Raw genomic sequence first — 25,694 nt, 5'->3', positions numbered from 1 at the left:
TCAATTAAGCTGTGTATAGCAGTGGAGATGCTCTGTATAGAACAGGCTTGCTTGTTCTTTCTTTCAACCCAGGCGACAATGAGCGACTGGCAACCGTGAAACCCCCCTTTTTAGGGCTAATATACGTGTTTGTTACCGCAGGGGACCTGGAGCCAAACTTATACTTATATTAACAGTGAACACAGCATGCAATGTGTCAGTGAAGGTGGATTGTGTAAATATCTACCATTATCAATCGTCATATTAAATATCCATCTACCATATATCTACTGCCATTTCAATACAGTCCTGCTATTAACTCTGCTCAAATCTCGTGAGTTAAAATCATTAGGATTAGATAGCAATAATAGTAGCTTAGGTAATATGTTTCTGGTAAGATTTTAAAAATTTTTCGACTGCTTCTAACCAACCAAATCAGTTGTTGAAAATTTAGTTGTGTGGCCGTCGACCGCCACTGCATGTTGGCATAAACACGTAAAACCATTATGCGTGTCCCTCGTAAGCAGCTAAGCACAATAAAGAAAGACAAGATCTACTGATTGTGAAAATATGCTCAGACTCGCAAAACAAACAGTAGTTTTTCATAGCTTTGATGTGTTTGCCCAATCTAGGGTTTGCACGTTGTGGAGTGTAGACAACCACCAGTCTTCTGCTTTTTAAGGTTAGACTGAGCTATTCAAGATTGATTAAATCAGGGAATCACCTAGCTTGTATGCTCACATTACTTTTAAGCACTGAGAGAGTTAGATCCAGTGAAATTTCAGATAGGCTACACAACCAAGGGCGTAGTCAGCAGGGGCAATTGCTCCCCCGAAATATTTTTATACATACGACTGACCAACCGACTTTTAAGCTATTGGCCTATAGATATTGATAGACTGTCAGGTCTCGTGATGATGCAAATAAACATAACAGCAGTCCCAAGAGAACCCGAAGCCTACACCTCAGACCTAATGTGAACATTAAATAGCGTACGTAGGCTACTGTGCTGTATTTTGTGCGAAAGGTATTCATTCACAAACTGAAGTCTACCATTGCACCAACCACTAGCCTATATTTACTCTTACAAATGTGTTTTATGTAATTTAAATAAACGTTTTACCCTCAGTTGCAGCATCACTTGACAGAGTTTTGCCATTGATTTCGACCGAAAGTACTCTCAGAATGCCCAATTTTGGGATATTTTTTCAAAACTTTGTGGAAGAGCCCTCCACAAACTAAAAGGGTGTCACCTTCGGCGATAGGCTACGCCGTCGGTTCACTTACAGGTGCAATAGCTAATACTCATTTTCCCCTTTCCCAAAATTTTGTGCTGGCTGCGACCCTGCACACAACCAAATGCTGCAACTTTGTTTTTTTGAAGATTTAGTAAATTCCGAGGATTTTCGCGGGGCGTGGCAGGCCGATTCTTTAAAGCCTCTGACCTGGCTATGTTTATTGTGTTCTTTTCGCTGTGTCAATTATTTTGTACTCGTGCGTTGTTGATCAAAATAAAACAGTTTATCACCTTGTTATTTTAACCAACGAGATATAACACATATGTGTTATATCTCGTTGTTTTAACTGCAATAATGCCGTAAAAGCTCAGCCTGATGGTTTACACTTCAAAATTTGCTTTCGATTGTTACGCATTTTAGCACCTACAATCATAATGTGCATGAGTCACAATGACTGCGTTCACCTGGTCCACAAGGAAATTTTTCATCGGTTAAAATGTCAGCCATTTGATACATGTTAATACTCAGAAGACATTTCTTTCTTTTTTTTGCCGCTGGATACCTACTTTTTTTATGTCCCTTTTTTGTATTAACTTTAATTGCAGAAAAAATGTTGGCAACACGATTTGTGAATCAGCTGATTCGTGAGGAAAACTGTCCTACGTTAAAGTGTCTACCCCCTTCGTGGAGCTTCTTGGTTGCTCAGCTCCACAGCAGAGTTTCCATTCAAATTTTTAAAAAGAATGCTAAAGAGTGAATATGCAAGAACAGCGAAGGTAAGTTGAATCATCCCGAGGACTTTGAGAAAAATTTTTGTAAGGGTATTTTCAACAAGTTCAATTTAGATGTCAGATCGCAGAGGGAGCTGCAGCTCCACAGCTCCCTTTTACGAGCCGCCACTGTGTTGTCTAGAGATTGATTGAATGCGCACAATCCAGCAATGTTTATTTAATCAAAAGTCAACTTCTTTTTTTAAACCTGGTGATCTGGTTGAAGCCAATTAAAAGCACTGACATTTGCTTAGGAAGACAATCTTGAAAGGAATCAACTGGTCTTCGTAACTACATTTGAAAGAAAATGCGGTATAACTTAAGAAAGGTCTGACGTTTACATTTATGCAAATATTCAAGGGAACATTTTGTCCCATTGACAGTTGTTAAATTATTATGCCTTTAGTCTAAGTCACCTTTTAAATATTTTACACACTTATGGTAGTGTAGTCTATGGTAGTCTATTTTGCATTCATCAAATGCTGGCATTTGCACAACAATCTATAACCTCTTAGTGTAGTTTATTAAGAATCGATTTCGCTATAGTAATAGCATCTTCAGCTTATTCAAAATAGAAGCTTATTGTTCTTTATTTATGGTTTAGGCTACACACTTATTGTTGCATTCAAATCATAATAATGCTTTAAACCAAAGGTTTTGCGTTCGAATCCCTGATAGACCTGTTTTCTTTTTTATCCATGGCATTGAAACTTGTTATCCACTTCTGATCACATCACACTGCATGTGCAAAAGTTTATCATGCTGAGTATGTTGCAACATTGTAGGTGTTCATGTGTGTGAATGAGTAAGATCATCAAAAAAATTTTAAGCCTAAATGGCAGCTAACTCTAGCATGACCCCTCAATATAAAAAAACGCTTGTTTCAATAATTCTCTCTAGATTCTAAAAAGCAACGACCATGCTATCAACATTATTTTCGATTAAACATCGCTAAATGTAAGATTCTTTTCATTTAAATTGCGTTGTTCTGCGTTGTTGATCCAGTGCTGCGCGCGTGTGTTACAAGCAGGGCCGTAGCAACAAAAAACGTGGCCCCCTCCGAACATAAGTCCGAGGCCCCTTCCAACGCAGAAACTGGAATGTGGTACTGTATTTATTTTACAGAATATGCAGGGTTCATATTATGTATACACAGTAGAGGGCACAATTCCGTTAATTAGCGAAGCTAACGCTTTGGTTAGCGGATTAGCATTTTCGCTAATATTTAGAAATTTTAGCGGACTCGTTAGCGAAAGTAAATTTATTGGAAATCCGCTGATTTCTTTGTTGAAAGCTAACTTTTACATTAGCTGCGCCCACCACTGTGTGTACATAGGTCTACAGTGACAGTGTGGACCTATATTCCATAATTACACAAAGCGCTTCTTTCGAGCCTTGTTCTGCGCAAATTCAATGGGTCATAGTCCAGGGATCTGCCAATCTTGTTTTCGATTGTAATTGCAAGAGCAGAAAGCCTGTCATCTGTCATGGTTGAGCGCAGGATATTCTTGACCAGTTTCATTCTGCTGAAGGTCCTTTTAACACTGGCGACAGTAACTGGTGTGGTCGATCAGAAGAATTCTGATGCAAATGCAAAGATTCGGATATATCTCCTGAAGGCAGTGGCGCCGCCAGACCTTCAACATTGGGGGGGCAAAATATTGACAGTGCAAGACAGTAGCATAGTCAAAAATTTTGAAAGGGGAGGTGTTGACAGCCGGCGGGCGAAGCCCGATGGCGTGTTCGCCGAAGGCGACACTTAGCGGCGGGGGGTCTGGGGGGCCTGCCCCAGAAAATTTTGAAAAATTACTTTCAGTTTGGTGCATTCTGAGAGCATTTTCAACAAAATTGTGGGTATGAATATTTCTGTAAAATGGTGCTGTCCGGTGGCATAGCAAAAGGATAAGATCATGTTTTCTTCGGCATTTTTCGGAAATAAAGCTAAGTCTCTGTTTTCTTGTTGCTAATTCCAGACTGAGATATTTGAATGTTTGGTATTGGCAAAACTCGCTGTTTTAATGCAGTTTCGTTTAAAATTAGGTAAACTTTGTTTTAGAGACATAAGTTGATTGTTTTTTATGCGAGATTATTACAGTTTTATTATTTATCAATTTTTTCCTTGGTTGATTCAAAAAACGATCTTATTCCGGTAAGTCACTAACTTTTAAGCTCTGAAGTCAACCCAAAGTTTAGAAAATGTAACGTCATAGAGGTCATACATCTTGATGAGTGTCAAACAAAAAGCTTTGAGACAATGAAGTTACTTTAGGCTATTTCTGATATATTCAAGTTTTGTATAACAAATAGCTGTTTAGATGTTAATCTAGATCGAACAAGCGATCTCAGCAGTTGCAGATGGCTTGCATCCTTGCACAGTTTGACGATAAATTACATCATAGGCTAAAACTTTTCTTGTAAACAATGTTTTAACATCGGTAAATTCAATTTGAAAGGTTGAAACCCCCGAACCCCCCTCCCTTGGCTACGCCACTGGTGCAAGACAGTGGTATATTACTTAATTTCTCTTGTTTTCTACCAGGGCTGGAAAAAATGTTTAGCTTCCCGGGAATCTGTTTTTTAGAGAAAAAATTTCCCGCGGCTTACAATCACGATAATGAGAACCTTATATTTTACTGATCTCCGGAGCTGACGTAAACCCACAGTGCGTAAACCTTAAAAGTCATGTCGACATATTCTTGATGCCCCCCTTATCGAAAATTGTTCTTTGTATTACCGCTTTGAAGGAGGATTACGACTATGAACAAAAGAATAAATTTTAAACTTCATTTTGAATTGAAAAGACATGACATAATGTCTTCCAACCTTAGTTATATATTTTTTCATTACGTAACGTCTTGTAGGAATAAATTGAAAATCAGTATGATCACTCAAAATGAAAGCAATGGGACTACGAATCCTCACTAAACCAATCAATCAATGGTCTTGTTGCACTGAAGATGACAACCTTATATTTTACTGATCTCCGGAGATGACGTAAACCTTAAGGCATAGATTTGTTGACTCAATGTAAACCCTTTGAAGGTTGGGGAGGAGGGGGGGCTGTCATTTCAACTTTTTTGTATCAACAGTTGTATCTCTAAAACCACTGAGGCTGCGACTACGAGCTTTCTTGACTTTTCCTAACTTTTATTCACCTCTATTGAGCTGAAATTTTGAGCGAATAAAGGTTATAAATTGAAAGATATAAGGCTTTTCTCAGCACATCCTCTGAAATATTTCATATTCTATTGTGAAACATTTTCCTATCAGCTGGATGAAAGTAATTAATTTGGCCCATGTCTCGTTAATCCTAACTGTTTCACAGCGTGAAGGGCATTGGCTGTATGTAAAATAATGTAAAAAAAATTAATCACAACATTACTATGCACGTTCTTCATTACTCTACCAAAAAATAATGCGTAAACTCACGCTACAAATTACACTCATAAGTGACCTCAACATTTCAACGTATATGAGCAGTTCTAAAATTCACATAGTTTTAATTTTCGGATATGCTCAGCGTGAATAATTTTACAAAGTGAATCCCAAATTTTGAAACCGTGCCAAAATAACAGAGATATCACTCCTAAAGCATAAGAATAATTGACAGCCCCCCCCCCCCCCCCAAACTGAGCAAGACTCCAGGAGCCCAACCTTCTAAGGGTTAAAAGTCATGTCGACATATTCTTGATGCCCCCCTTATCGAAAATTGTTCTTTGTATTACCGCTTTGAAGGAGGATTACGACTATGAACAAAAGAATAAATTTTAAACTTCATATTTGTATTGAAAATACATGACATAATGTCTTCCAACCTTATCACATTTTTTCATTACGTAATATTTACCACCACCAAACCACTTTTGACGATCGAATTTGTTAATTTATTATTCGGTAAAATGTTTAGATGATGTCACGTCATTACGCCGATTTGAGATATAATTTCATTCATGACGTCGTATGGATGAAAAACTTTTACAAGTTTTATACTCTGCTGAGATTAAAGAAGAAACATAAATGATAAATATTGGAGAAATTGAGTCTCCTTTACAACTTAAGAATCGAACAACTCAAAACTGCTGAAACAAAACGTTTTGTTTAAGTAAAAGAATCACTGCAAGCAACCAATGCCAAAATGCGCGCGGAAGAAGTCATGGGAGTGTGAGGTTTGCTACTGTAGAAAAATCTTTTTATCTACTGTACAATTTAGTCATCAAGGTTTTCCATACTTTTTTTTGAGGAGAGAGCTTTTACCTCCTCCCCCTCCCCCCCCCCCCCCCCTTGCAACTTGAGTTGACTTACTTGAGGTTGGGATCCAAATATTAAAATAATAATATTAATATGAATTAATAAAAACAAATTTTTTTAAAAGATGATGCCCCTGCCGGCGCCACTGCCTGAAGGCTGTTCTTGTACGTTAAAAAATGCTTGCCGTGACAAGTCCTCTCTCTTTCTTGATGACATAAATGAAACGATTCAATACCGTTATTAGTTCGTTGGCATCAATGTCTCCCATTTTTCTTTTAAATTTTTGCAGTGATTGTCCAGTTCCATTGTCCGCCCGGTTAGCTCAGTGGTTACGCGTGCACTCAAGACCACGCGGCGCAAGTTCGACTCTCAGGGTGTGCGCTTGAGCAACGCATTTCAGGACTGCTTTCCATTCAGCGGCACCTAGTGAATGGAATAATATCCTGGCAACAACACTTCAATAATTGGAAAACATCGCTCTGCCAATCTCGGTAACCGGCCCTGCATCAAGAGCCTCTACAAGTAGGCTATGCGAAACTACAAGGAATAACCAATCAAGGCTTTGTCAGTCCGAGGATAAAGATTCAAAACCAACCAATCCAATCATTTTCTCTGAGACACTTCTTCAGGCTGCTAGCGTTGTACAGAAATTCAAACAACTTATACCACTTCACGAGTTGGTCAAAGCGCGAAGAAACAGTAGACATGGCCTGATCAGTGAGAACAAGAAAAAATTGCAATTTGAATTTTTCTTCAGCAGAAAGACGACTCGAATCATCAGCACATTCGTAACCAAACATTCTCTTCCTACGTTGCACCGTGTTTTTTGAAAACACTTGCTCAATACCAATAAGCTCTGCTATTTCGCGTTCATTTGTGACCACGTGTTTAGTGTTCTGTATTTCGATAGTCTTCCAAAAACTTCGGCGGAGGGCCCTCATTCCTTGCGGGGCCCCCTCCGATCGGAGGGTTCAGAGGGCGGTTGCTACGCCTTTGGTTACAAGGGTTCCTTAATCGACCCGCGCACTCGTTACATTTCAGCTGAAAGAAGCAGGAGGCTTTCGACGTCATGCCCTTTCAGTTTAGTGGCTGCTTCTAGGCGATTTTGTCCATTCTTATATTTCTGCTTTAGTTGAAGACAGTCGAATATCTTTCTTATTTCCGATTTATTTGCAGGTAACCGTGTCGTTCTCGTTGTGATTGAGTTGCTGGTCATTTGTACTTCCTTTATTATCAATTCTGGCTGTATCCTTGCGTTATCTAAATAAAAGTTGCACTGTGGACGATCGAACGAAGGTCTCGGCCCCGTATCAGCAATTGCCACAACAGTACACAGAGGTATCGTTGCCTTGCCCGGCAGCTCTGATATGAACGGGTAGCTCATTCTATACAACGCCCGCCACAATAAATATAAGTAAAATACAAAGTGATTCACAGTAACAGACCAACCTTGTGAATTACAATTACATTGTATAAAAATTAATTTTTACATATTCACCGTTAGATGGGGCAGTTTGTGCTCGTCTTGTGCATTCAACCGGAACGACGGGAAGATGACTCTGTCGTAAAATACCAAGTTTTCTTTGTCTGAAGTGTCGCTGCTGGACATTAATTGACATTTTCATCTACATTTTAACAGCTATTTCTGATATTAGGTTTTAGCTTATCTGTTATACACTAGCACTGAGTTATCAGATGTGAAAGACTAAGCACGCCAGTTGCCTAAACACAATTAGACAAAAAATGTGTTAATCACTTAATTGATTATTATATCAAAACAATGAAAACTATTAATGCTACAAAAAGTGCTCAATGCTAAGCAAAAAAGCGAAGCAGAGCAATTACATTTGATTTAATTGATTTATCTGTACCGTACTTTACGATTTTACTATAGGCCTACACGTTGTTATAATTAAACATGTATTTTCTGTTGATGTCACTCGTAGATATAATTTTCTTGAAAAGCGACCGTATTCTGTAACCAGTGGCGCAGCTTCAGTAGGATTTTTAATGTCTGGAAACATGGGCACACTTTCACCCTCTGATGACAATGCGTGAGTCATATAGCGCAATACTTTCAAGGAAATTTTAATTTTGTTTCAAAATGTTGATACTGCGCCCAGGCACAGTAGTTCCATCTGGCCCCTTTCTGGTTGCATTACCACCTATACTAAAGCTTTGCCAAGAAAGTAAATCTGATTTTTGATAAATTCTGATTTTTAAATAAAATTCTTTTTTAACAGTATGGCTGGCCTGCATCACAGTTTGTTAAGTTAGCCTGCTTTAAATTACACTTAATATTTGCCATAACCTCCTTTCATTTAAGCATTTTGGGAAGATGGTCTCTCCTCTTTCCACACTAACTTAACTTTATATAAAAAATCAATAGAATAACCTATGTTGTTTAACTGTAGGTCAATTGTTGTTTGTTGTTGTTTGCCATCTAGGTTAACTCCCACTATTCTTAATTTCCACCACAAGGCGATACCGTCGATAACAGTAACCCTACCTTCTAGTGTAGGTTACATTTAGAAAAGTGTCGTTCGTGATTTTAAAATTTCCTACTATAAAGTGTATTTACAACTATTGAGCTATTTACAGTTGAAATTCTATTTAAGTATTTTTATTACTTTTAGCAGTGGCTACTGCGCTGCAGTGTTTATTAATTAGAAAATGAATGCAGGGATATATTCAGTTAAAAATTGTAACCTCTTTGGTTTTGTATCCATCGGATCAACATTGCAGCCACTGCTACAAAAGTAATAATCCTAATGAGCATAAGATTTAATGCAAGGAAGCTCAGCAGACCTGGAAACGATTTGTCACTTTCACTCTTTCTACTTGAGGCACTCAAGTGCTTCCAATCGTAACAATTGACTAATTGTCTTTTATTCAACAACGAAACCTCAGTTAGAAGGTTAAGACTATATTGAGTTTCCGTGGCTTTAACGTCTAAGTTGGATAAAAATAATATTGCAGCATTGAATTTGTCATTCATTTTGTCTCGCATTGAGTGCTTTCCAGTGTTCAGAAAGATAAATAGATTAGAAAAGAAATAACTTTCTTTGCAACACACAATTCAATAAGCTATAGCTCTATAAGAGAGGAAATTTCAAAGTGGGTCAAAAAAAGCTCTTCAATATTCTTCACATAGATTGAGGAATATTATTCAAAGGTTCTTGAAATCACCGTAGATGTGTTCATGAAACTTCTAAACGGCTTCTGAGCTATTAATAACCCCTACAGTAAGCTATAACAAAAACGGTTTATCAAAACTAGCGCTACGTTGCATTCAGTTGAGTGTGATTTCTTATAGGCTACACTGAAACACTGTAGTTACGCTGTAGTAGTTTACACTACACTGTAGTTTACACCTCATGTGATCTGTTTTCCACCGTATAATTTACTTGCAATCATTCGTGTGTCACTCGTTCAGTTTGTGCTTTTCAGTCTGGAGTGTCGTTAGTATACAGTTACAGTTATAGTGCAAAGTCAAATTTACCTTTCAATTTTCATTTTATGTATATTGCAGATATGTAATTCATGATGAGGACACACGTACGTGTCGAAAACGTTAGAGTTTATTTTTAATTACCTGGTATGTTATATGTTACTATGGTATGTTATAGCCTATGGTATGTTATATTTGTGTATGTAATAATACATCATGTTAAACCCGCTGAAGTTACTTTGTTTTATTTCGCTACACTTATACAGCCCAAAAGTTTTCAAACTGTCTGCCGCGACGCCCTGGTGCGTCGTTTTCATTTTTCTAGGACGTTGCACAATTTACAAACACCTCAAAAGTTTGTGACTCTCACCCCTCTTAGTTACGCTGCTAAAGTTAGGTGTTTTCCAGTCGATAAAAGAGCAAAAAGACGTTTACATTCTCGTTGCAGAAAACTAATGTTTAATTTTTTTGGTTTGAATATCTGTAGCGAACAATGTAAAAAGAGTATAGGCTAAGCTATACGCTCCTATCAAGGCCGTCCGGTAAGATGATGACACTCCTGGGCTTTGGTGGGAGGGGGGTGATGATCATTATCCGCATCCAAAAGCCCTTATCCAATAGGCTACGGATGGTGAAACTTTTATTCCAGATGAAGCAACGATTGACCAGCAACTAAACCAAAACCAAAAATGACACGATCGTGTTACAATTGAGCCAAAATAAGAACGAATTAGAAACAGCCACTAAACAACTGAAAAAGCACGATGTCAAAGCTTCCAGCTCTCATCTGGAATGCAAAAAGCGCGAGGCCAATCAATGCGCGCACACCGAAAAAACAACGCAATTTGAATGCAAAAAACTCCACTCCGATACAAAGGTCTTACATAGGCTATCCATTCCAACTCCATCTTGCCCATGATTGCTTTCACAACACAATCAACGCAGAAAAGTTGGCCTACTAAAAAGCAGTCAATGGCTTACCTTTAAGCCGGTGCAGGTAAATAGTCGATAGGCTACGGTAGCCTACCGGTAACATAAAATGTATTAGCCTGCGTAGGCTGCATTGGCAGTTTTCTTGTTTGTTTCGAAGTCACAATGAAACGAAATTACTATATTTTGATATATTAGGCTCTGAAGCGAAAAAAGTTCACGTTAAAGCAAAATAAAAAAATTATCATCATTTCTTTTTCATTTTAAATCATCGAAGCAAAAAAGAAGATTACTTTTCATAACATAGAAGAAGAAGGGGTCTGTAAAATGGTAGAAGCGATAAAACACGGACGTTAAAGCAGGTTAAAGCGTGCTTGAGAGAGAAATGAATTTCTAAATAGGCATAAGCTATACAAGAAGTTTGGCACGGTCGCAATTTAGTTTCGAAACATTAAAATATTTATGGAACTTGAATGTTTGGAAGTTGAATAAGATCAACTTTTTGTATCTTTCAAGTCGTATTTTAGCTTGAACTAAGTTAACAAATCCCTCCTATGAATCAATAAAGATATAGTTCATGTTCATAGAAAAAGAAAGCGCACTGTGGTGGATGTTTTATTTCGAAAAATTGCTTCCTCATCAAAACCTTGTTTCACACTGGGGGAATTCTCAGCAATAAAGTTTTGAACTTTATTTCTCTTTTAGTTTCTGATTTTGGTTAGAAATTAGAATCGAAGAGGTATTTTTGGCGCGTGTGCTGGTAGAAAAGCGAAATAGTTTCGTTTATTAACTCAACAAAGATTAGCACATGACTTCTTTGGTAACTGAAGCTTTAGCAAGTGCTGGAAGCCTTGCTAAGGATGATTGGAATACAAAAGTTAGTAAATTATCTGCACGAGCTTTTGATGTCAAGGTATGGAGCTTGACTCTTTTTTATAAATTGTTTAATGCGTTTATTAACAATTTATCTCTTTATATAAGTTCTTTCAATATTACTCTGATTTCTTGTTTTCAGACCTATGCTTTTTTAATATCCAATAAAGAAAAGCATTTCCATTTTCCAGATCCTATAAGTTGATTACTTCAAAATCAAATAGCCTACGTACCGGTACCGTACTAGTTGTGCAATGCTACTGCCACTGCCAGCATTACAAAGTTTCTATTCCATGATAGACCTATAATTAAAAAATGATAAAGTTATGCGATGTAATTAAATAAGGACTCTCAAATGGAATATTGTAAAACACTTTTTCTAGAATTGTACAATTTTGCTCTTTAAAATGTATTCTACCTTAGCTCTTACAATAGGCAATACTGCGTTATGACTCAATATCTTGTTTCCAAGTACAAAAACGCTTTAACAACATTACTTTAATTTTTTATGCTTTCAGCGAGATGTCAGTGAGTTCATTGAACAATCGTACATTGACTTCGCACCACAACTAACATCATCTGACAATATAAATTCAAAATTAACATCAATTCAAAGGGAAGCTACTGACTTGCAGCAATCATTAGACACCATGGTATGTGATATAGAATTAAGCTAATACCGGTATAGCCTACTAAATTATATATATCATAGTTGGGTGTTACAGTTATGAGACAACTTTTGCACATGGTTTTTTCACAAACGGTTCTTTGCACTCTGCAAAGCCCATTATGAAAATTATTACTTTACCAACTGACTTAGAGGTGAAGAGGATACAACATCATAAGAAATATTTTGACAATGACATGTAGAAATCAGTCAGGGGTTTTGAGACTCCAAATAGGTCTATAGTTTAAACTGTTGTTGTAAGGAAGGTATTGGTATTTTGCTAGAAAAAAATGTCTTAGGCTATAAAACTTAAAATACTTAATGCATTAAAACTATTTTGTGTGGTTCAAATAATCTTTAGATTAAGAACCAGATTGAAGATTCAACTAAAGAGTATGAAAAAATTGTTGTTGAGCATTTGAAAACATCAAAACTGGTTGAAGTCTTGGAAAAGTTATATTCTATTCACATCGCCTTTCAAGACCATGACTCTCAGCTTCAACTGAAGAACATTTTACAAGCCACAATTACTATTTCCAAGGTTAGTTTGTTGGTAATCGACTAATCGTAATCACTTTATAATCACGAAGGGTATTAAAGTTCAGTTTAGTTGACAAAGCTAGCTCCTTGACCAAGTTATGAGAGTGTCTGATGTTTTAAAGTACTTTGGTTTGATTCTCATTAAACATAAAGATGGTTGTGTACTACTTCTGACAATACACTTGATGGGTTGCTAAGAAGTGGACATGATGCTGACTACCATGCTTTCCTGTCCACTTATTTCAAATGTTAAGCATGAGCGTACAGTACAACTACTTTAAAACTAAGTAATACAAATTTGATAAATGTGTTGTCATTATACAAAATATTTCAGCATATAAAAATTCATAAGCAACAAAGGAAATTAGGCCTAATGAATATTTTTCTGCAAATGATGAAAGTAAATTGATCTTTGATTGTTTAGATTCATAAACTATTAGATTCTCTTGAAGACAACGAGCTAGTTGAGTTGCCAATCTGTAAAGCATTGAAATTGGAATATTTAGCTCACAGAGAAACCATTCAATGTGCTCTTGATGAGGCATGGAGGAATTCTATTCAACTCATTTTACCTACTGGTCTGTTAAAAATACTTATAGGCCTATAATAGCTTCTTTTACTAGCAATGAACAATTGATTTGCAGTGTTGATCATTTACTTTATGTTTAAGTTGTTTAACTAAAGGTTTTAATGACTTTTTGAACCACTTCAAGTGTTTTTTAATCTGCAGATGATGAAGAAATCGAAACCAAACTAACGATCGACTTTTCAGACCAGTCCATAGCATCTTCAGGGCAAGATATTGTTTATGCGTTATTTCAATGTGAAAATATAAAGTTCAAGATGCAAAGATTAAGTATGCCAATAAACTGTCTAAATTTAAAAAAATACATTGTGTTTATTATTGAGCTTTGGATTTGGTTATAGAAGGGTGTTTTGAAACAACTATTTGCTACTCAGTAGCGTTGCATCAATGTAAGTAACAGTAAATTATTCTTAATAAATGTTTAGTTGCTGTTGCTGTAACAACAACTGTTTCCCAAATGGTAATTTTTGATATTACTTAAGAATTTGTTTGTTTGTCTATGAGATGATGTGTGTGTTTTCTCATTAGAATGACAAGCATAAAGTTACTGCACACGTTGTGTTAAAACATTCCGATGAAGTGATATGTCTATTGTCCAGTGTACCATTTAACTTGGCTGTTGTTAATAGATAGACTGCTGATAGACCGCATTTTCATTAGTTTTTTTGATGTGTTGTTGTGTGTGCCTGAAAACTTGTTCATTGTTAGACTGTTTGTATAATGAGCTTGTGATGCAATAGCACCAGCCCTCTGCCAGCCAAATGTATTTAAAGTGTGTTGGGCTAGCATTTGTTTACAGGTAAGAATACTGCAATCTAATACAGGTAAAATCTTCATGGAAAATTTTTTAAAGCCTTTTATCTCTGATGAATTATCACATCCCTGTGTTAAGTTGTCAACCAGTGCTGTTCTGTTGGTCGAAAAAGATACCAAATTGAACACTGAAAAGGTAGGTTATGCAAGGAGTTATGAGTGAAATATCAGAACAGTTTCAATCTAAAGTCACATTGCAGCAATGCTCAATGGAAGACACTTTTTCATAAAAAAACTGCCCATTTGATGTGGTGATTCTTCTGTCTAACAGATGCTCATTGGAATTGTATTAACAAAGTACTTAGTTTATATTAATTCATAAAGCATAACTGCGATTAATAAAAATTTATTTCTGTTCAACATTTGCTATGGTAAAGTAGGAGATATATACACAGTAAACACACAGGCCCTATAAAATGTTTCTAAGCTGAACAATGGGCCATCTTCTTGTGTGTCCCAAGGTTATCTGCCAGTGCACGAAGTGGGACCTTTTAGGGTACGACTTTGTTGCCGACGAAAGTGTCAATTTGTGGACTATTAAATAAATTTTACTGTAAAAGACTCGACAGAAGAAGCTTGATATCTCACCGAAATTGCTTTGCTTTTCAGAAACAACTTTCTCCAGAGCTGGTGTTTGACAAAGTGTTCACAGCCCTCAAATTCCTGTACGATCATTTACTTAAATTTCGCTTGTTGCCCGATGCAAAGGAGAGCCAGGGTGCGTATGGTCTGTTTTTTTAAAACTTTTTTTTTTCTTAAGCAAAAGTTCATCATACTTTACCATTAGTATCACTGTAGTCTTATAGCTTGTTCGGCAACTTCTGGTATGCAGAGAGACCACAGGCGATTTCGCAACTTGCAAAATCGTTTTTGCCTTGAGTTAATGTCTTTGGACGTAGATTCAATGTAAAAATGTCCAATTTTGCTGGTTCGGTTGTTGTGTAACAGAATGGTCACTTTCCAATTATCAACAGACAACCAACTAATGCGTTTGTTTCGCGATCTTGTGCAAGATGAGCTCATCACTAGCCTCATTGATCAATGCCTGAGGAAGTCGATTCCTAATTCCAAAGACGAACTGCAGCATTACAAGAAGGTGAGTTGACTGATGTCACGGTATTTTCCCTTGTTGCGTTGCTTGGTCGACTGATGCTGCTTGCGATGATGGCAGCCTACTAAATGCCTTACTAAAAAGTAGAGATATACCGATATATCGGTATCGGTGATATCGGCCATTTTTTGAGTATCGGTATCGGCAAAATTTGGCCGATACCGATGTAAAAAAAGGCGTTTGCAAAAAAAGGCGTTTGCTGCGGATTTTCTACAGAAGCTAAGATGTAGATTTTTTAAAGTAGTAACTAACGTCACATTGATGTAGAAACATAACAACCTGTTCAAATTTTTGATACCTCACACTCCCATGACTTCTTGCACGCACCTTTTAACATTGGTTGCTTGCAGTGATTCTTTCACACAAACAAAACGTTTTGTTTCAGCAGTTTTGCGTTCGATTCTTAAGTTGTGAAGGAGACTCAATTTCTCCAATATTTATCATTTGTATTTCTTTTTTACTCTCAGCAGAGTATAAAACTTGTAAACGTTTTTGATCCATACGACGTCATGAATGAAACTGTATCTCAAATCGGCGTAATGACGTGACATCATCTAAACATTTTATCGAATAATAAATTAACAAATTCGATTGTGGGGCACTCCGGAAGCAGAAATATTTAACTTTGTCATGAAAACTTAGCCTCCGGCGATTATTGTTCTGTAGCCTAACATTCAAAATCGCAAAACTCACACTGCGCTGTCGTCAAGAGAGATGGTGGTACGTGATGACACGTGCTACACCACACCAAGTAACGTGACAGAAATAGCGAAGAGCAAGTATCACTTAAAAAAAAACACAAAAATGTGACGCAAATCGGCAACATCAAAAGACATAGATGTTCTTTGACTTGTTAGCAGCAAGTGGTGATAACTGTGACCCTGTGGGAGTTCGTTGCGCAGCCTACTTACACTGACATTGTTTAAGCTTGATGAGTTTATTACAACGAAAGGTGGAAATTAAATTACAAACTGATAGAACCAGCTTACTAAAAACAACCAAGTAACATGTTTTTTTTAAACGTTTAGCAACGCAAAAACGATGCAAAGTTATACATTTTTGCTATCTGGGTAGTCTTGGCCTGGCAAAAGCTTCTCAGCCAAATGACAAGCGCCCTTAGGGGTAGGAACTTTAACATACTGATATTCAATTGAACGAACCATGAACCATCAGATGTTAGTTTGTCCGTCCAATTGTGACCATTTCAGCATTCAGCCATAGAGTGGATTATTATTTTAAACTTCGTTTAGTAATTACACAACAAACAAGAGCAATAGCAGTGGTGGGAAGTTGCATTTTTCCTTTGTTCCGAGAAACGCAACCTTGATGATGTCATGAACACCGTAGCTTCTGATTGGTTGATGGTTCGTGGTTTAATGGGATATCAGTATGTTAAAGTGCCTACCGCCCTTAGGTTGCACATTACTTGTCGAATAGTTTTTGTACGACTACACATATAACTTGGTTTACATTTTACATCTTATTATCAATTATGAAAGCCTATTTGGAGAGTTTGCGCAAACACTTTAGTGATTTTTCAGAAACCCCAATTATGATGTAATGTTTCTTCCCTTATACCCCAGTCCTCAATCATGGTGGCCTTTCATTACTAAAACCTACTAATTATGACACAACAATGCGGTTGAGATTGGATTCTTGAATCTTTAATTAAATTATGCCAATTCAAAGCTTTTTTTAATAGTTTTATGCAAATAAGGTAAAACTTAGCATTTGATATAATTCCTTGCAAATACCAAAATTGCTTCTTTTTGCAACACTAAAGTATCGGCCAAACTAACGGTATCGCTATCGGCCTAAAAAAGTGATATCGGTATCGGCCAAAATATTGGTATCGGTACATCTCTACTAAAAAGAAAATGAATGAGGCGCACGCTAACATCTTACGTCATCAATTGGCTCATCATGGCTTTTCCCGGTCGTGTGAATGATGGTTTCGGTGCGCTTTTATGTGGGATTGCCCCGTCTGCAAATTAGTCCTTTTTTACATGGAGTCAACATGTGGAAACGTAAAATCAGTGTAAAATGAGGATTCATTTGCTGACAGGATGCCCCGATCAATCACATTGACCAGAGCTAGCGGTGGGCAAACGATTTTTATTGTTTGTTGGATCTTATTTGGAATAATTGTTAATATATCAACCTATGTGGTTGAAGGTCGAAGAAACTGTCGTGAAATTTGAAAAATCTTTGACGGAAATTGGATTCCTGACGGAAGACCAGCTGGAAAAAGGTAAGTTTGCAAAAATAACTTGGATTTTATTATTTAGTAAAAGGAAACATTTTTTTAAGTTGTACAGTTTTTTCATTCGCCATGCTTTTTACTGTATCGCCAATAAATGACACGACTATCGACGAATAAAAATAAAAACCTTAACATCTGCAAACTTCGGTCAAGTGTTTTAATATATTTGATTTCTATGTAAAGGATAAACATCTCCACATCGTACCGTCAGTCTAGGTCTAGAAATCCACTGCCAAAAGGTTTTGGCAACAACTCTATCAAGTATTTAATTAGACAATGTTTCCTAGGTTTCTCCTTACAATTGCTCACAACCACCTAAAATCATTGACTACATTTTACTGCGTTTTGTTACGTTGTTTTAACTGACAACCTTGTCTTGCTTTAGAAGGTGGCCTGGTTGGGTTTGTCAGCAATATCCACGTCCACTTCGCCAACCAACGATGCACCGCCATCTTGTCTTCCGCTCGCCACTCTATGAAGATGAACCTTCAGGAAACTATTGAGGTGATTCCAACAATTAGGAACAGAATGGTTGGCACGCCTGGTTAATCTATTAAAAAAATAATGAGCCCATAGAGCATTTCGCTTTTTATCCTGATGTTAAGCTCTTGAATTTGTTCAGCGTTCCCGGCGTCGTTCAGTGCCTTTGGCTGGCTAATTGAAAATGTTCTTTGCAGGGATACGCCTCTCAAAGAAGTGACCGCTTAGGTGATTGATTGCAGAAATCTTTATCCTCGGACTAAGACAATCTCTGATATGTTATTCCCGACAGTTTTGCATAATTGTTGTAGGGTCTCCAATGTAAAGGCTTTGAACTACTGACGCAGGCCAGTTTACCGAGGTTGACAGTGAAGTTTTCGATTGTTGAAGTGTTGTTGTCTGATATATTCACACCACCAGATGCTGCTAAATGGAATGCATTCCTTGAAATGCGTTGCTACACCCCGACAGCCGAACCAACGCCACTTGATCTTGAGATTTCTTCCTGTACAAAGTCATGTGCTTAACCAATTGAGCTATCGGGGTGCACAAAATGCTCGAAATTCGTTTTTGCTGACTCCGAACAAACGTGTCCGGTCTGAGCAGCTATCTCGGCGGACAAATTAAGTCTCACGGCGGACACACCAGTTTTAGCGTCGATCGTCATGCTTAATCACTTTATCTTGACAATTCTTCGCCATTTGAGAACTATAGCTACGGTTTAGAAGGCTTTTTAAAATTTCAGCGAAGTCACTCTGAAAGGCTTTCATCAGACCAACGACGTACGCTTGAAGAGTCAAAGCGCCGTGTAGCCAATTAGTACGCCGCACAACTGATTAACTTCCACCGAACGAGGTCGTGTGGCTTCTTGCATCACAATGCTCTGCGCACGCGTCGGAAAACTTCTACAGTTTTCTCTGCTGTGTAAAGTTTCACTAGGCATATTTGTTTAGGTTTATTTTTGCGTGTCATGTGAGCGAAAGTGAATTTGATTCTTAGCTAAGAATTCACCTTTGTTACGTTGATTCAATGTCAGTAAGAAGAAGAAAAAGAATGTCACCAATAGCTAGTTTAAGCAACATAAAAATCGAAGGTTTTCCTGCTTGAATGGCCTGGGTTTTTTTTTTCGCTGAGACTTTTCGGTCATTTGTCCGTAATGACTTAAAAAAATTCGGTCATTTTTTCTGATGAAAATATTTCCTTTCAAGTAGGTGATACAAACCAAAATTTGCACTTCCTGACTAGCTACAACATTATTTTTTTCGGACATTTTGACCGAATTGACTATATTTTTTTCGGTTATTTTGCTAAAAAATTGGTCAATAACCGATAAACGACCAAAAAAAACCCCAGATGGAAGATAAGGAATGCAGTATTCACATTTTCTAGACGCGCGCTAGAATGCGCGGGAAATTATATTCTCGTAACAATTCTTCGTGTTATGCAATGACGATTTGTATCGCTCCTGTGTTATTTTACGGCGGACAAATATGACCGATCTAGATGGTACTTTCCGCGGACATCACATGCTGCGACGGCGGACATGTCCGCGGTGTCCGCCGTGAATTTCGAGGCCATCTAGGAATTTAAACTCCCTTTGTGCTGTAGTGTTTATACATATACCCTGTTTGAATTGCAAACGGACATCTCAGATGTTTATTATTTCATGCCAATGTTAACGCCAAGTGAAAGGTTAAACTGGAGTGTTTAGAATAACCAGTTTATGCGCAATCTTTGTTGTGTCTTCAGATCGAAGGTGAAGAATACGAAAAACTATCTGTGGATGTTCTAGAGAAGTTAAAGCCTGACGTGAAAAATGAAAAGAGTCAAGTGGTAGAGATGACAAGCAGGTTGCTGAAGCCGAGCAAACCCTTGCATGACCAAACGCTGTGCTTACCAAAGTATGTACGGTACTGTAGGCTGCTATTACATTAGCCCCTGCCTTTTTTCCACTTTATTTCAAAGAAGCCTGGTCTTCATTTTGAAACATCAGTTATCTGCAACGAGTCAGCAACTCTTCTATCTCCCTCAAACGTTGGAATTTACACTTTTAAAGTTTTATTTTGTCGGATTGTTTTTCACGGTGTCTTCCCATGTTTTCTATGCTCTTTAGTCTTCTTCCTATTCGTTTGGTCTATTACGTTAACTAAAAAGGTTATATAGCTTTGAAGATTAAAAACCTGACTAATTTTAGTTGCTCCAGGTACATCATCAACTTGTTTATTACCAACCGACTAAACAAGGACAAAAGTTCCTTTTTAGTTTTGACTTTGTGCTTTTTTGCGCGCAATGTGTGTTGAAGTTGTAGCTAGATAAACTTACAATAGTTTCTACCCTTACGGAGAGTAATCTTGTGCATTTTAAACTTTAACATAATTCGTTATCTGAACAGAATCCTAATTTATGCATTGAATTTTACAGACTTTCAATGGTGTTTTAGTTCACTGTGTCACACCTGCCTTTTTGTACAGGTTCCGTATAAGCAAAGGAGCAAAGAAAGTGGTTGATTTGGCCTATAAGACACTGCACGAAGCCACGACGTCAAGCCCTGAATGGTATGGAGAAAGTTCGTCTAAACTCTAAAGATATTGGGTTTCAGTTGCTCATATTATGTTTAAAGAAAAATAGTTTTTGCACCAAATGCTTGGGGCCCCTCTCTCTTCCCATTTTGCTTCAAAGAAGCCTGGTCGTTATCCTGAAACATCAGGGTTGTCCAGTTGATTAAAAAGGAATACTGTATAACCTAAAGTTCACAAACTAAACCAATGACATGTAAGACCCATTTGTCTCTTTAATGGTTTACAACACACAACATAGCAAATGCTCTGCACGGGTGAACTGTGTATAATGGGTGGCTACCTGAACTGTGTTTGCGATAAACGTCCATCGCAACTATGAGTTGCGAGTGCTATCTGCGGATTAGCATTTGTAAGGCTATTAAGATACCGTATGATGCCCGGGGATGGAACCACCTTCTATTGTAAATGAGAAGACAAATTGTCTAATTGGTTTTATCGGGTGTGAGCTCAAATAGCGTCATATGACGTTTAAGTAGCCCATTGGCTGGGGTAAGTAACAGCACCTTTGAACCTCAGCAGCGTACTTTTCCAATCCGCATTGTAGCATTGGCTGGTAAGGGAGCTTCTTCTCAACTTTCATAGACTTCCTTCTGTTTTGCAGTGCTATGCGGCTGGTTGTAACCACCCAGAATATGTTTGAACTCTTTGCAGCGGTTGTACCAACGTACCACAAGTAAGCTCATTTTGATTAAAATTTATCAACGAGATTTGTGGAAACAGTTGGCAGCCAGCCTTCGAACCGTACATGGCGAATGATGAATATTTGACATCAGCCATATTCCGATTAAAAACGTAATGTTTTTATTCGAATGTTGACTGTACTCAACTACTCGTGTTAAGATAAACTGACGACTTTTTCATTCGCTATAAGGTTTAATCTCCCAACTGCATGTAGATTAGGGTGTCCCATTTTTGGGAGACTTTCCCCGAAAAATATGCTTGGGTCATATTCTGAATGGATAAACGCCATTTTTGACTTCAGCGTTGAAAATCCATTCAGAACATTACCCAAGCTTATTTTTTTGAGAAATTGCCCAAAAATCGGGCACCCTATTGAAGGTATTGATTTCTTATTCAATAAACAGAGAATCTCTGAGCAACCTTCCTCAAGCTGCCGCTCTCCATTACAACGACTGCTGGTACATAGCACACCATCTTCTGACCATGGGCCACCAATTTTCAAAGTACCTCCCAACTAAAGACTGTGGTGTTGAGCTGACCTTTGTCCACCAGGTGCCAATGATAAGACAGCTTGGTGAGTTGAAAGGATTGGCTCTTGTGCAGTGTACAGTATATTGCGACGACAAGCTTCTGCAAAACGTTGAACGAAATTACTGCAGTTTCGAGCTATGAAAAACCACCTCACTATATTCAAGTTTTGCACTATGAATCAACTTTTAAATATTTATTATTGCTACTATCACAAAAAAACTAATATGGGTAAGTTATGCGCTACGTTTGGTTTCATGTTAGATAACAATCATCAGGCGCAACACTTATTCAAATAGAATAACACTTATTAAATAGAAAATTCAATCAAAACTGATAATTACTATCTTAACATGAAACCTCAGGTAACACATAACTTACTCACTAGGGTGTTTTATTTTTCCCATACTTTCGACATTAAAAACGTTCGGGTTCGCGTATGATGGGATTTTGGACACTGATTTGAAAAATGTAATTTTTATTCCATTATGACGTCATTTAGATGTGGTACCGCGTGGTCGAAACTCGTGTGGGGCTAAACATAGGGGATTTCCCATAACTTGTTAACGGAATATGATAGAGCAGTGATTCCCAAACTTTTTCTATTCGCGTACTATTTAGCAGTTTCATACAGTGCTCGCGTACCACCTACGCTACAACCAGAAAATCTCAAAAATATACAATAAAAGGCAAAAAAGTTTAACGACTTTTAGCACAGCGCTTCAAGACAAAAATATGTTATAATTAGTAGAAGACCCATAGAAGTTTTTATGTAATTGTGTCAGCTCTGCTTGCTGATTGACCACTTTGTTTGCAATAGCTACAGTTCATCCGGGAGTATTATTCCTACTACATATACGCGCGATGTGGAGTACGGCTTGATAATAAATGCACGCCTTTCAACTCGCGAGCCCAATGCTCTTGTTATTCCAGGAAGCGAATGTCTGCTGATGCAGATGAGGAGACAAAGGGATATCCTGGACGAGTTTCTTGCTCCTTTAAAGACCTTCTCGTCCGATCCCAACTCGGATAAGTACAGTGTTGCCGAGCGACCGATTAAGCAGGTGCCGCTTGTTTGAGATCACTCTTACCCAGACAGCAGATCAACCATTTTTTACATTGATTCAACGTCTGCGGACGTTAAAAACGGCTGATTTGCTGTTTGATTATTAGCGACGTTTTGTTCCGAGTGGAACATAAAAATGAGATTTCAGTACTCGTTTCAATGCTGTTTCAATTCAGCAACGCGCGTTTTAGTTTGATTTGCATACTTTCTTCTAGTTTTCATCGCTGCGTATTGCCGGATGTTGCAAACCCTTCGTTTGTGCCACTGTTCAGCTATTGCTTTTGTGTCCACTTAGTTTCCGCTGAATGAAAACATCTGCACAAGTAAAGCAAATTTTGATCGTGCAACAGGCTTAGGTAGTATTTGTCCTAAGATGATGTTCGGTATATTTCGAAGACAAAAATTCTGCTTTGAGAGTGATCAAGGGTTGCCAGGTGTATAGTTGTGCCAACCAAGTATAAAAACATCATGAAGTGTGTTATAGTGAGTCAAGCACCAGACCTCTTTACTTTTACCACAATGTCAATGTAAGGGGCTGTTGAAAGGTTTACTTTCCCTCTGTACTAACCACAATGTTTTTTTCAGGTCATGCATCAACTGCAGCATTTACGCAAAGTATGGGTCGACGTGTTTCCTCATAATATTCTGCAAAGTGCGCTGGCAACACTGGTTGATTCCGTCATTGCCGAGGTGGTGGGTGCCGTGTGCACAATGCAGGATATTTCATCGGACGATTCCGTGCAACTAAACATGGTGAGAATATTTACGATACTGCCATCCCCCGTTTTGAAACACTTTGAACAATCTATTTCAAACCGAAATTTCGGCAACATATCAAGTCTGGTGCACTCAGTCACCGGATCATTTCCATGTCACTGCATTTTATTGTGAATTCAAGTATCGACCCTTTCTATGGAAGCTACAAATCTTTGAGATTTCCTGCTTCATGTGCTGCAACTGAATTTACTTTGGAGATCTTTAAAATAAGGAACTAGAAAGCGATACTGCTTGTTTCATTTTCAAAGCCTATCCAAGGGACGAGAGCTTTGCGTTTCAGTGTCTTGAGGCTGTGGTTGGAATTTTGAACTAAATGTCAGGGAAGGCATCGCGCAGCCGTTGCGTTGTTTCATCAACCAAATAATGCAGACTACAAACTCCGTTTCGAGTATGGCAGATTGTGCAGTTGATCATGTGGTTTGACCATCAGTACTTTGTTTCATTCAATGAATCATAAACGAACTGGTCTGCTATTCTCACGTCAACGGTCAGACTATCGCTCCAGAACTATGATGCAAGGCGGTGACAATTGGTTGTGATCTATTTCAGGTCTGCTGCCTCCTTCAAGATCAAATTCACTCTCTCTTCTCTCCACCGGATGACGACGAATCCAGAGATGATCGGTTGCTGTGGCAACGAGAGGTGCGCAAGTGGCAGAGACTGTCGGAGCTGATCCTAGTGTTGGACGCAAGTCTTCAGGACATCGTGGACAGGTGGGAAATGCTAATTGCTGCTTTTTGTCGTATCCAGGCTTACGTCACGTGGTTAAAGATTTAGATGGCATGTCCGATTGTCCGCCTTCAGACATGTCTCTTTTCAAAGACACATCCGTGTGCTCTTGAGCGGTGTCGAACCGGCGCCCTTTCTAGCTTTCGTTTTGAATGCTTGCTTAGAACACTGCCATCTAGTGCTGCATAGATTGTTGTTTTATTAAAAACTTTTAGGGGAAGCAAGTTTACGTGATACTTTCTACTAGTTTTTACATGCAAAGTTACCCTAAAGGGGTTTTCTTCAACCCCCCTAAAGTATGTCCCATTTTCAAGACAAAAAGAACTTTTTCGAAATCGCTTTTGTTTGGGCAAAGCTTCAGTAACAAATTCTTCATTCTATTCAAGGTGGGCCGATGGCAAAGGCCCTTTGGCTGGATCGTTCACTGTTGTGGAGGTTAAAGGATTGATTCGCGCTTTGTTTCAAAATACTGACAGAAGAGCGAATGCTATTTCCAAAATACGATACTGATTGGTCCGACAGCACCTCTCGTGTTGAACTTGTGCATAATCGTCTCCGGCGAACAAGAGTGGTGCAATGAACGGGCTGACTGCTCCTGCTTGGCCACTCTTTTGTTGAAAATGTGGTAGGGGGAAGTTGGTGATATCGTATTTATGTTCTTACATTTGTTGAGTATTTTCACTTTCACTCAATTGTTTGAGTTCTGTTTGTAACAGTTGTCGTCAAAAAGCGTGACTTCTAATACAGATGAGACCTTGTAAGAATGGTGTATTGCCAATCTTTGCCGCAATAACGGAAATCCCTCTTTTGAACTTTGATCAGTCTCAGCTATTCCGGCCATGCTGAAAACGCATTTTTACAACATTTTTGAAATGTTTGCATTAAAATGTAGAACTGTAATATCATCAGTGAAGTTACTTAGAGGTGTCTTACTAGACAAGGCTTGTACAGCGGCATGTTCGCGTGTCATTCTCGATCAATAACTATTAATATCATTTGACCAAGGCCTGTCTGGACTGGCAGGTTTAGAGCCAAACTCACTCACTGCATCACATGCGTGTTTACAATTTCATTTTATATTGGTTACGTCATAGTTGGCAAACATACAATAAACTGCAACAATGATTCTCGTGACTCTATCACCAGCCAGCAAAATCCGTCAATTTTCATACGAAAACTAGCCATGTTACGTTGAATCCACGTAAAGAGGTCATTTTTTTTGAAACTGAGGTAACCACTAATATTCCTGTAAAACGGTTCAATGCAATAAGGGAACGTTCAAATATTACGCAACGCTTTTTTTCCGAATTTTGGACCCCCCTCCGCCATGTAACGCCAACGCAACGCTTTTTTCAATCTCCCCCCCTCCCCCTTGTAACGCTTTT

General features: G+C 38.1%; 1 protein-coding gene across 1 annotated transcript; it reads left to right on the top strand.

Annotated features, from left to right (window-relative positions):
* Positions 1 to 11,347: 11,347 nt before the first annotated feature.
* Positions 11,348 to 25,423, top strand: LOC145786492 (centromere/kinetochore protein zw10 homolog). Its single transcript, XM_082598157.1, has 18 exons — positions 11,348 to 11,529; positions 12,008 to 12,142; positions 12,518 to 12,697; positions 13,121 to 13,274; positions 13,427 to 13,552; positions 14,107 to 14,231; positions 14,705 to 14,813; positions 15,070 to 15,191; positions 17,382 to 17,457; positions 17,855 to 17,973; positions 19,699 to 19,850; positions 20,421 to 20,504; positions 21,130 to 21,201; positions 21,614 to 21,783; positions 22,671 to 22,801; positions 23,389 to 23,556; positions 24,130 to 24,293; positions 24,696 to 25,423. Exons 1-18 carry the CDS (start codon positions 11,425 to 11,427, stop codon positions 24,817 to 24,819), a joined length of 2,316 nt encoding a protein of 771 aa, XP_082454283.1. The 5' UTR covers positions 11,348 to 11,424; the 3' UTR covers positions 24,820 to 25,423.
* Positions 25,424 to 25,694: the final 271 nt, after the last annotated feature.

This window comes from Aplidium turbinatum, chromosome 17 (assembly GCF_918807975.1).
Source record: "Aplidium turbinatum chromosome 17, kaAplTurb1.1, whole genome shotgun sequence".
Taxonomy (NCBI): domain Eukaryota; kingdom Metazoa; phylum Chordata; class Ascidiacea; order Aplousobranchia; family Polyclinidae; genus Aplidium; species Aplidium turbinatum.
Note: the sequence above shows the minus strand (reverse complement) of the source record. Positions and strands in the feature narration are given on the sequence as shown.

Bases quoted from the DNA above. Each gene is read 5' to 3' on its own strand.
- LOC145786492 (XM_082598157.1), top strand. From the start codon at position 11,425: ATGACTTCTTTGGTAACTGAAGCTTTAGCAAGTGCTGGAAGCCTTGCT. The intron at 14,232-14,704 runs GTAGGTTATGCA...TTTGCTTTTCAG, and splicing joins CCAAATTGAACACTGAAAAG to AAACAACTTTCTCCAGAGCT. The intron at 14,814-15,069 runs GTGCGTATGGTC...AATTATCAACAG, and splicing joins CGATGCAAAGGAGAGCCAGG to ACAACCAACTAATGCGTTTG.